Genomic DNA, 12,299 nt, shown 5'->3' with positions numbered 1-12,299 from the left:
ACTGGGTCTGATCTGACTTTATTATATTTACCTTAGTGCTTAGCACACAGTGCTTGGGTCCATAGTAGGGGCTTAATATCATTATGATTACTTCCTCATGTCCATCTGTCTGTGATATTATTCCCAACTCAAGCACATTTGAAGAATTCACAGTCTCAGAATCCTCGGATGGTACTACAGGAGAAGGCAATTGGTGGAAAAAACAAAAAAGAGGAAAAGCCTCCCCACAGAAGTGATATCCAAACACCTTTTTTACTTTCTCTAAGGGAGTGTTTTAAGGGAGAGCAGCTAACATGCCAGACACCCACAGCCTCACAAAAAGTCAAGGACCTACATATAAAGGCTGAGGGATGGAATAAAGCAAAAAGAATTGAAGGGGGATATTTTTTGCCATGTAAAATCAGTTTTCCTTCCTGCAATATTAGATTGGCTTATCTTAATTCTAAAATGGATTTAGGATAGTCACTGTATCCACATTTTAGGTTAACTATCCCATTGAGGCTCTGTGCCATTTCCCCAGGATTTTCAAATAATCAAAAACATGCAAAATGCAAAAGAGATTCTTGTAACACTTTTATGTCTTGTAGGACCTTCAGGGAACAGCTTCACAAATAGATGCCAGAAACACAAAAGTGCTTACCTTTATTACTTACATCGGTTGTGGAATTTCTGCCATATTTTCAGCTGCTACTCTTTTAACATACATTGCTTTTGAGTAAGTATATTCCCTTCTATCGTAACCATGATATTGCCTGTTTGTGTAGGTGACTTTAGTATAATTTTCAGTCTAGGATGGCCCTCTTCCCAATAAGTATTTTTTAACTTTCAAGCTTGTATTAGAAGACAGATAACAAATATGCTCTGCAAAATAAGGAGGATTTCCAATATTGACTTTAATGGGTTTGTTGGGAAAAAAATAATTCTCCAATCTGTCGGGGCCCAGTGGACTCTCAATTCCTATGTCAACATGTTGGTATTTGGAGTTTCAGGAAAACATAATAAAAAAAAGTCTCTATATTGAAGGACGAAAAACATAAAGGATGATTCTGAAGTCTGTTTCATATAGAAATCACATTATAATTAAAACTCATGACAAACATGTTCATTATTAGTTCATTATTCCTTTATCATTCTGGTGTTATTCAGTTGAAACAAAATGGTCAAAAGTGCCTTTTTTAATTGAAAATATCTTTTGAAGTAAACTGGATGTTAAAATAACCTCCCAAAAGAGCACTAATAGTCTCTGGTTTTCCTCCTAAAAATACCCCAGGGACCCAAACCTAGATGGCTTTTCAGTTTAAAAAGTGTGGCCTAGTGGAAAGAGCATGGGCCTGGGAGTCAGGGGACCTAGGTTCTAATCCCAGCTCCACCACTTCTCTGCTGTGTGTTCTTGGGTGAGTCACTTAACTTCTCTGAGCCTCAGTTCCTTCTTCTGGAAAATGGGGATTCAATACTCATTCTCCCTTCTACTTAGACTGTGAGCTCTATTTGGGACCTGATTGTCTTGCATCTTACCCAGAACTTAGTATAGTGCTTAACACATAGTAAGCTCTTAACAGATATCATAGTTATTATAAGATTGCAGCGAGGCTTAGTGGAAAGAGCATGGCTTGGGAGTCAGAGGACATAGGTTCTAATCTCCACTCTGCCACTTGTCAGCTGTGTGACTTTGGGCAAGTCACTTATCTGTAAAATGGGGATTAAGACAACCTGATCACCTTGTGTTCCCCCTGCCCCACGCACAGAGAACAGCGCTTTGCACATAGTAAGCGCTTAACAAATACCATTATTATTATTGTGTTATTTCAAAGCTGAGAACAATGTTGACATGATACCTGCTATATATAACTTAGTAACTACAACTGTGTTTGACTTTTTCTCATTCAACTCTCTTTGCTTATCCCCTTAGAAAGTTACGAAGAGATTACCCATCTAAAATCTTAATGAACCTAAGTACGGCCCTGTTGTTCCTTAATTTGGTTTTCCTTCTTGATGGCTGGATCACATCATTTAATATTGAAGGACTCTGTATAGCGGTTGCTGCCCTTCTGCATTTCTTTCTCCTGGCAACCTTTACATGGATGGGTCTGGAAGCAGTCCATATGTACATTGCTCTAGTAAAAGTGTTCAACACTTACATCCGTCGCTACATATTGAAATTCTGCATTATTGGTTGGGGTAAGTTACAAGGATCTCTTCCTTATTCATAAATAGCTCTGTTAAATACTCATAATCAAAGCCGTATCTTCCAGCTGTGTCGTGGTTTCATGACATAGCAATAATTCAGAGACTCAACAGATTAAGGATTGAATCATAGTTGAGAAGAATTCATTGAACCCTCAAAGAACATGTGCTGCTAAATTAGCCTTTGGGATATGTCCCTTTCTCTGAGGCAGGGAAGATAGGAAAAGGCACCACCCTTGAGTCATCATCACACCTTCTTCCTTCCTGTGTTCCAAAGAACTCTATCAACCCATGCATGATGAAATATTTGGCAAAGAATTACGTGCTTCCATTGTGCTTGAAGTACATATTATCATCTTAAACTCTAAAGTAAATAAATATAATTAATGTGGTAGTCCAACCTTTCTGCTAGTCATAAACCTGGGAGACCTAGGTTTCCAATTAGGTCCTGCTACTGCCCAGGTTTCCGACATGGGGTCTGGGAGGACTAATAAATTAAGAGTTTTTCTGACCAATAATTTTAGTGGGAAAAGTGACTTTCTGGTATAAGACTTCATCAAAATGAAAGCTTCTTCAAGGGAGTACTCCCTAGACTATGAATTCATTGTGGGCAGGAAATGTGTGGTTTATTGTTATACTGTGCTCTTCTAAGCACTTAGTAAAGTGCTCAATAAATACAATTGAATTGAATACTTCATTCCAAGAGATAGAGAAGATTATGATAGATATTCTCACTTTACAGTACTTCTTCCACTGAGGTGCATTTGGAATTTTCTCTTTGAGCACAGTAAAAGTTTTGACTTTTGGCCCTTTACTACTTTTCAGCAATTGTTATAAAAAGGGGAAATGAGAGGTTTTTGGTTTTTTTAGATTGAGCTCAGGGACCTCAATTTAGACCGACAAAAGGCAAAGAACACTCAGTAACTGTTGCTTAGGAACGATTTTTAAGCCTTGCTAATCTGGGCTGGAAGTGACATTTCAAGAAAAGGAGAAGGATTTTTATCCAGTTGGCAATTTCCTTAGCAATGATCTAAATGCTTTCTCACTTGTCAGCAGTGGTCCTTCAATCTTGTTTAAAGGTTTCAGATATTTTGTCTGTTTTTAAAATACATTTAAGATGTTCCCTTCTCCTGTAACAGGTTTGCCTGCTCTAGTGATAACGATCGTTCTAGCAAGTACAAACACAAATGCAAATCGCATCTATGGAAAAGAGTTATATGGCAAAAGCACTAAAGGACAAGGAGATGAATTGTAAGTAATAAACAACTTAAAGATTTATTTGGGATTTGTTTTCATTACGTGTTTGTCAAGGAATGTTAGGAGTCATCAAGTTTAAGGTCAATTGTCCTTTTAAAAAGTTGGTAGATATTGTGTCAGCCCCTTCCTCTAATTAAGCTCTTCCCTTATAAACCATTTCAGGTCAGAAGGGCATTTTATAGTAAGCAATTGAGTAGTCAGGATTAATACACATTCCTTTACTAACAGGAATTAGCTTACTTAGCAGAATCAACTTCAATGATTCATGCTCATTTTAAGAGATTATTTGCCTACATGCTTAAATTCTATGACAACTATGTGAAAATCAGATTTATTTTGAAACTGGAAAAAAATGTATCTTTGGTAAAATAATGAAAAAAACCCAGTTTCTTTCCTTTAGAAAAATTTACATTGTTATTTCTCCATCTTTTCTCACACAAGGTCAGTGTGATCCTTCAAATTAAAAAAAATCCAAGAATCACAACTTGAAGAATTATCTTGGCTCAACACCTGGTTGTTGACAATCAAAGGGAAGCGCTGACAATGATATTAACTACTTAGAACAGTGATTTTTTTTTCCTGTAAAAAGCACAGAGACAGGTAGCCAGACAGGAAGGTAGCCAGCATACAAAAACAGTGAGAATAAATGATTCACAAATTCTGAAAAATCTTTTTATCTACTCTCCTACCCATTCATCCACAGTCTTCCTTTGTACCCTCCTATCCACTCTTACTTACCAGTTTCACATTTTATGCCAAATCTTACTGTTTCTTGCAAACAGTGCTTCTCTGTCAATCTCTCCATGTCTACTTCATTTCACCTATCAATCTGTGGTATTCATTGCCCACCTATTTTGTGCAGAGGACTATACTGATCACTTGAGAGTAGAATATAGTTGGTAGGCAAAATGTACTAATTTCACTTGTGTGTGATCCCTTTCTCTTGGTCTGAATCTCCAAAGTGCTTCTTGCAATCCTTTACTTCTCATTCTTCATCCTCACATGTGGAGTCCTCTCTCTGTTTTCATCCTGCTATTTTCAAACTTAGTGAAGCAGAGCAGGAAGGAAAGATACATCAAAAAGGGCATATTCACCGTGGTTTAGCCACGTAGCAGGAAAATCATCATTAATAGTATTTATTGAGGGCTTACTGTGTGCAGAGCACTGTACTAAGCACTTGGATGAGTACAGTACAACAGAGTTGGTAGACACATTCCCTACCCACAATGAGCTTGGAGTCTAAAGAGGAAGGCAGACATTAATATAATTTATAATATATGATATGTAGAGAATAGGGTAGGCAGCATGCCTTCTAACCTGTTGCTCCTCTCAGGATTACTGCCATGCTCTCCATTCTTTCCATGCAAACAGAGGATCACTGCTCTCTCAACCCAAATTTTGAGGAAGGGGTGAAATTATGTATGATTCAAGGAGGAAATATCTAAAATGGGGATGCTATCTTGTTTGTTTTTTCACAGCTGTTGGATAAAGGATCCGGTGGTTTTTTATGTGACTTGTGTGGGTTATTTTGGGGTCATGTTCCTCCTGAACATCGCCATGTTCATTGTGGTGATGGTGCAGATCTGTGGCAGGAATGGAAAGAGAAGCAACCGTACCCTTCGAGAAGAGATTCTGAGAAACCTCCGCAGTGCAATCAGCCTGACCTTTCTGTTAGGGATGACGTGGGGATTTGCCTTTTTTGCCTGGGGCCCCCTGAATATTCCTTTCATGTACCTCTTCTCCATATTCAACTCATTACAAGGTAAGAAAAATTCCATGTGAACACTTGCAAGAGTCTGACAGGGCAGATTTGGCAATGCTAGTTATTTGAGCAACATTGTCACCAAGACGGTAGGATCTCAGAGTCAAGTTTTTGGGACTGGGGTTTCCTCATCTCTGCAACAAAGACCATTACTGATAAAAACTAGGATTAAGCACTGCATAGCCAATAAAAATTCTAGGGTCCTTTTTATTCCTTCCTTCTATACTTTATCATCCACTACAGTAAGAATAATAATGATGTCATTTTTTAAGTGATTACTATGTGCCAGACACTGTACTAAGTGCTGGGGTAGATACAAGCAAATCTGGTTGAACACAGTCCCTGTCCTGCATGGGTCAATCCCCATTTTGCAGATGAGGTCACTGGGGCACAGAGAAGTGGCCTGACTTGCTCGAGGTCACAGAGCAGACAAGTGGCGAAGTTGATATGAGAATCCATGACCTTCTGACTCTCAGGCCCATACTCTATCCACTGCACCATGTACCATATAAGCAGAATTTCTGCAGTGACTCTGGATGTGATGATGCATAAGCAGAGGCAAATAAGGAGGTAAGCTTGCCAAAAGTGGGTTGGAGAAAGACTAGGACTCCCTGCCCGAGTTGTGCAAAGAGAAGTGCAGGCTGCTTGAAGGAGAAGCGAAAGAAACATCATGGCCTGGGGAAAGAGCAGGAGCCTGCAAGTCAGAGGATCTTCTCCCGGCTCAGCTTGTCTGCTGTGTGACCTTCAACAAGTCACCTAACTTCTCTGTGCTTGTTATCTCATCTGTAAATGGAGCTTAAGACTGTGAGGGCTTAGTGGGACAGGGGCGGTGTCCAACCTGCTTACTTTGTATATCCTCCAGTATAGTATACACTATAGTATCCAGTGTCAGGCTTAGTATAGTGCCTGACACGTATTAAGTGCTTAACAAATACCATGAAAAAAAGGAGAGGGAGTGTGAGATAGACACATTCATGTCTGGAGGACTCAAGCCATGGGCCAGGATCAAGCTTTAGCAGATTTGAACTCTCCTCTTTGGAATTCCAACTCAGACACATACATACAGACCCAGTGTATCAACCCCTGTCAACTACTAAATTGTAAAATCCTAGCAACCCTTGGTAGCAAGGTTGTATCTGTCAAACAGACCTCCTGTCCAGTGTGAGAGCTGGGATTCCTTTGCTTTTCAACTGAATTGTGTACAGGGCTCTAACCAAAGTCACACAAGGAGGAGAGGGACCAAGAATGTAAAGGATTGTGGCAGTGGAGGAGATGAGATAATGGAGATTAGAGAGAGGAAGTGAGGAGAAAAGGAGAAGAATCAGAAAAATCTTCATAGGAATTAATGAAGAATAAAATCACAATTATCAATACCATCTCAATAAGAAAAAAAAATACAGCATTTAAGAATATAAGCATTTACTTTGTGATTCAGTGTTGCAAAATGAGAGAGTCCTTTGGCTTAATCTCTTTTGAAACCTCCTTTACCCAGATACCTAAGTAAATATTTAGAAAATCATCTGTTTACATTTAAAACTCCTATGTCTTTACAATAATATGTTACACAAGAAAAAACACAGTCATCTACCAGTCCAGCCTTGTTTTCACTGTTAGAATTTCCTGGCAGTTTCAAGAAATTTCGATGGCTTATGAGTGTCTGTTCAGGTCTGTTTCCTTTAATGAGGATTGGGTTGCTTTATTTCCCTAGCATGGCTCTCCTGTCAGTAGTGGAAAATGCTGCAAATGATCATCTAGTTGCTGTTCCTTATAAATCACTGGATTTTAAAGTATGTCTTCATATCATATAAATTCACAACAGATTTCTTTGTATACTCAAGAGTATTAAAAATACCTCCTCAAAAGGAAAATTCAATTTAAACAGCATGAATAGAGAGCATATTATGCCAGGGCCATATCAGTATTTACTTAGTAGACTACTAGATTTGTAAAACATCTTTCCCTTGTGGAAAGGTGATTAATATTTTATTTGGCTTGTTCTCTAAGAGACAATTTATGGTAAGAGGCAGACTGAGGTTTCCTTAAAGAAATTTATGTAGAGCTGACATTTTTTAAAAAACTACACAAAGTCAAAATGTTCTCCTAAACTTTACTCCTAAACTCCATAGTGTAAAATTAAAAAAGCCAAAATAGTTCATTTTTTAAATAAAAAACACTTTATAAAACTAGCTTAACTCAGAAAATACAAAGTATGAAGTTTTATAATCATAATAATGTTGGTATTTGTTAAGTGCTTACTATGTGCAGAGCACTGTTCTAAGCGCTGGGGTAGGTACAGGGTCATCACATCGTCCTATATCAGGCTCACAGTTCGTCCCCATTTTACAGATGAGGGAATTGAGGCACAGAGAAGTGACCTGCCCACAATCACACAGCTGATAAGTGGCAGAACTGGGATTTGAACCCACGACCCCCGACTCCCCAGCCCGGGCTCTTTCCACAGATCCACGCTGCTTCTGTTACCAGTGGTATTTATTGAGTGCTTACTGTGTGCAGAGTACTGTACTAAGTGCTTGGGAGAGTACAATACAACAGAATTAGTAGATACATTCCCTACCTGTCACAAGCTTACAGTCTAAAGGGGAGATAGACAGTAATGTGAATAAATAACATGCAAATAAATGTGTACATATTTACAGTATGTAATTTAAAGGTATGTACATAATAAGGAAAGAGGTGTCTTCCATTTTCGAAGATGACAACACTAATGGAGTATTTAGGTGTGACTGAAAAGGTCAGTGTAGGATCAAAAATCCCCCCAAAATCAAGCACATACAAGGATTCTCCCATGTTGTACTGTTCAATGCCTGTTTGCTTTTTGATTTTGATATTGTTTCAACAGCATCATGAACTATACTCATTTATGTACAAACAGGATTATGCTCAACATTTAAAGTAGGGATAGTTCATTGTTGAACTGTTTGATGGTCCTGTTTTACTGGACATATTCAGGAGGGCACTTTGTGCTGTGATCCCACTCTCCCCATATATTTTGTGTATACATGAGCAGTTTTGCATGTTTTAAGGCTGAATACCAAGTCAGAATATTTTATAGTAATTAAGCATAGACCATTTATTGCCTGGAAGCAGAAGACATTAAAGCAAAGTAAAACCCAATTTACAATAAGCTTGTTCTCCCACTCATTTTGGAAAAATATAATTTTTAACATTTCTAATAGAATTTTTTAATTTTAAATAATATTTTTTTCAAAGGGCCTCTCTATTTTTATGAACTAGATCTGAATTGATTAGATCATGGTACCTCATTTTTTCTTAGACTGCAGACATGGTGGTTGCTTCCCTTTGATAAATAAAAATTTAAACATAGTAACTCAAATCCATGTTAAAAAAGGATGAATGTTCTGGAAGGGTAGTAAAATGCTCTACTTTTGAAACTATATCATATGTAATTTTGCCTAAAGATGCCAAGCAAATAAATAGGAAATACAGTGTGATTCATACTAGAATAATAAAAGCTAACACATTCAAGGGAAAGCAATAAAACAAAATTTAAAGGAAAATTTTTTCTAGGTGATATCACAAAAAGATGAGGAATATATTATCAGATAATCAATTAGATTTGAACCTGTCAGGTATGCATGTTCATATGAAACTGTGAAAGTAAAAACAACTCAGTAGTAGATTCAGCTATCTCCAGTCAGTAGAAGGCCCACTTACAAGGAAAAACTGTCAATGAATTTGACTTGCGCAAATGATGACTAAAGCGGAAATGTAATCACTTACAAATTATTAACTGAAATTTCTATAAGGAGTAGATCATTTCATCTCTGTTGAAAAATTAAGGATAATGGGTTACAATTTAAAACTAAGAAATTTTAGGCAAAATCTTAGGGAAAATGTTCTGAGTGCCTAGTAAATGTCTCTTGAAAAGGAGCATATGAGTTGTACAATAACTACAGTGAGCCAAATGCTCAACCACTTACACTTTATAATTCCTGGCAGAGTGGTTGGGAAAAGTACCAGATTTTCCTGAGTTCTGTGTGAGACAAGAAGGTGGGGACTTGAGGAGCAGGCCAGGGGCCCAATCATATTCAGGAATAACTGGGAGAATAAAAGGGTAGAAAAGGAAGTCAAGCTATCCCAAGAGTGTAGGACAGAACTCTAGGCAGGGGTGTTAAAGCAGTCAAACATGCTTGTTGAGGAAACAAGCAGAAGGGGTAGGAATAGGTAAGAAACATAGATTCTAAGCAGATGTCATCTGCAGCTACTGTCTTCCCCAGAGTTCTCTTCCCTGCTGAGCTAGTGAGTAGCCTCATTCAAGGATTGGAATTCTAGGAAGTTGATGGTGGCCACAGTGACGGCATTCACTCATTTATATGATTTTTCACTTTCCACTCATTCCTCATACAGCCTCCTATTTCCCAGAGCTTTGGCCAACACCGTACCTAAAAGTGGAATATTTTCCAGACACACCAGCTGATTATGACCAAGTGATACAATAAAAGATTAGTTTGTCGTACCCAGCGCAGAATGCCTGAACCTGGCCCTGGTGATAATTCACTCCTACAGACCTGATTCCATGAAAGAAAGTTGATTTATTTATCTAATGAAAGTGTATATATTCTTTCATGCCACCGAAGAACAATTTGGGACATATAGTTTACTAATTTTAAGTGACTATTCTTTTCTCAAAATAGAATATCTAATCCCCTGACTAATCCCCTGAAAGTACAGCTGGATGAGGAGAGAGAGAGGGAAGGAAAGGGAGATGCTGAGAGAGAGAGGGTGAAAAAAGAGATGTGCAGGCTGAAAAGGTGATACAGACAGGGGCAGAAAGACAGAGGTAAAGGGAATAAGACAAAAGCTTTTACATCAGTTGACACGACCTTCCCCCAGAGCTCCATCCTGCTTTTAGGTCCTGTTGCAGACTCCTGAAAATATCCCAAAATGGCAATCTCAATTTTAGGTGTCATCCCTTCCAAAGTTACTTAACTCAAGTCCACTTGACACCTGTTGGTCATTTTGAATTTTCAGAGACATCACTTATTTTCTACCTCCTCTGCAGATTTTACACAGGGAAGAAGCCCAATGCTAACATGTGTGCACACTTCTTATAGCTTTATAACTTTGAGGAGGATGCAAGGATATTCCTAGGATAATCTGGCTCCTTAAAAAAGCAGGAAATGTAAAGTTGAGAAGAGAAATTCAAACCCTAAAAGGCAGTACTGTACTGTATTGAATTGACCAATTTGTTCCCCACATCCCATTTTCTTGTAACCAGCCGGTTTCACCTCTACAATATCGCCAAGATCCGCCCTTTCCTCTCCACCCAAACGGCTACCTTACTATTACGGGCTCTCGTTATATCCCGGCTAGACTACTGTGTCAGCCTTCTCTCTGACCTCCCTTCCTCCTCTCTCGCCCCGCTCCGGTCTATTCTTCACTCCGCTGCCCGGCTCATCTTCCTGCAGAAACGATCTGGGCATGTCACTCCCCTTCTTAAACAACTCCAGTGGTTGCCTATCGACCTCCGCTCCAAACAAAAACTCCTCACTCTAGGCTTCAAGGCTCTCCATCACCTTGCCCCTTCCTACCTCTCCTCCCTTCTCTCTTTCTACCACCCACCCCGCACGCTCCGCTCCTCTGCCGCCCACCTCCTCGCCGTCCCTCGGTCTCGCCTATCCCGCCGTCGACCCCTGGGTCACGTCCTCCCGCGGTCCTGGAACGCCCTCCCTCCTCACCTCCGCCAAACTGATTCTCTTTCCCTGTTCAAAACCTTACTTAAAAATCACCTCCTCCAAGAGGCCTTCCCAGACTGAGCTCCTCTTCCCCCTCTACCATCCCCCCTTTACCTCTCCGCAGCTAAAGCCTCATTTTCCCCTTTTCCCTCTGCTCCTCCACCTCTCCCTTCCCATCCCCACAGCACTGTACCCGTCCGCTCAACTGTATATATTTTCGTTACCCTATTTATTTTGTTAATGAATTGTACATCGCCTTGATTCTATTTAGTTGCCATCGGTTTTTATGAGATGTTCTTCCCCTTGACGCTGTTTAGTGCCATTGTTCTTGTCTGTCCGTCTCCCCCGATTAGACTGTAAGCCCGTCAAACGGCAGGGACTGTCTCTATCTGTTGCCGACTTGTTCATCCCAAGCGCTTAGTACAGTGCTCTGCACATAGTAAGCGCTCAATAAATACTATTGAATGAATGAATGAATGAACTCCAGCTCAAAAAACAACCACCTGCCATGACTTTTTCCCTTAGCGTCTGTAAGGCACCAAATAAAATTAACCTTTCTGGCTTCTGGTTCAAGCTTAAGCTTCTGAAGACAGTAAAACTGATTTTGCAGTAATGGTCAGATTATAAATGTAAACAATTTGGTAATATTTTTGGAAAATCTGGTCAAACATACAAAACTGGTACATTTGAATGTAATTTTCAGGTATGATAGAAATTTGTCCCCAAACACTAACTAAATTCACCACAGTAATCAAGATCAACCTCATTTGCACTATTCATTCATTCATTCATTCATTTAATCATATTTAGTGAGCAGATATGTATGTAAGAACACTGCATCCTAATCCTTCTGGACTGTTCAGCTGCTTTCAACACTGTTGACCACCTCCTTCTCTTGGAATCTTATCTAGCCTTGGTTTCCCTAACACTAGCCTCTCTAGGTTCTCCTCCTATCACACTGGCCACTCATTCTCAGTCTCTCTTCACAGGTTTCACCTCCCCTTCCCATCCCTTAGGTATAGGAATCCTTAAAGCTCAGTCTGGATCCTCTTCTATTCTCTAGCTATACCCACTCCCTTTGAGAACTTATTTCTCCCATGGCTTCAACTACCATTTCTAAGCAGATGACTTCTAAATTTACCTCTCCAGTCCCAATCTCTCCTCTGAAATTTCACATTTTCTTCTGCCTTCAGAATATCTCTACCTGTATGACATGCTGATGCTACAAACTTAACACATCCATAACATAATTTCTCATCTTCCCATCCAAACCCTGCCTTCCCCTTGACTTTCCCATCACAGTACGCAGTAATCTGAGTACTTATCTTATCCCACCTGCATCAGCCTCCTTGCTGACCTCCTTGCCTTCTGTCTCTCCC

The 12,299-nt window shown here is 39.5% G+C and overlaps 1 protein-coding gene across 6 annotated transcripts in view; it reads left to right on the top strand.

Moving 5' to 3' along the window:
* The window catches only part of ADGRG6 (adhesion G protein-coupled receptor G6), a 184,470-nt gene that overhangs the window by 155,615 nt on the left and 16,556 nt on the right, over window positions 1-12,299 (top strand). For all 6 annotated transcript variants that reach the window (XM_029055801.2, XM_029055841.2, XM_029055834.2 and 3 more), the window contains 4 exons: window positions 588-715; window positions 1,910-2,178; window positions 3,324-3,435; window positions 4,920-5,203. In XM_029055801.2, the coding sequence (XP_028911634.1) occupies window positions 588-715; window positions 1,910-2,178; window positions 3,324-3,435; window positions 4,920-5,203 (793 nt within the window). The remainder of the gene's footprint in view (window positions 1-587; window positions 716-1,909; window positions 2,179-3,323; window positions 3,436-4,919; window positions 5,204-12,299) is intronic.

This window comes from Ornithorhynchus anatinus, chromosome 2, assembly GCF_004115215.2.
Source record: "Ornithorhynchus anatinus isolate Pmale09 chromosome 2, mOrnAna1.pri.v4, whole genome shotgun sequence".
NCBI classification, from domain to species: Eukaryota; Metazoa; Chordata; class Mammalia; order Monotremata; family Ornithorhynchidae; genus Ornithorhynchus; species Ornithorhynchus anatinus.
This window is presented reverse-complemented; position numbering and strand designations above follow the sequence as displayed.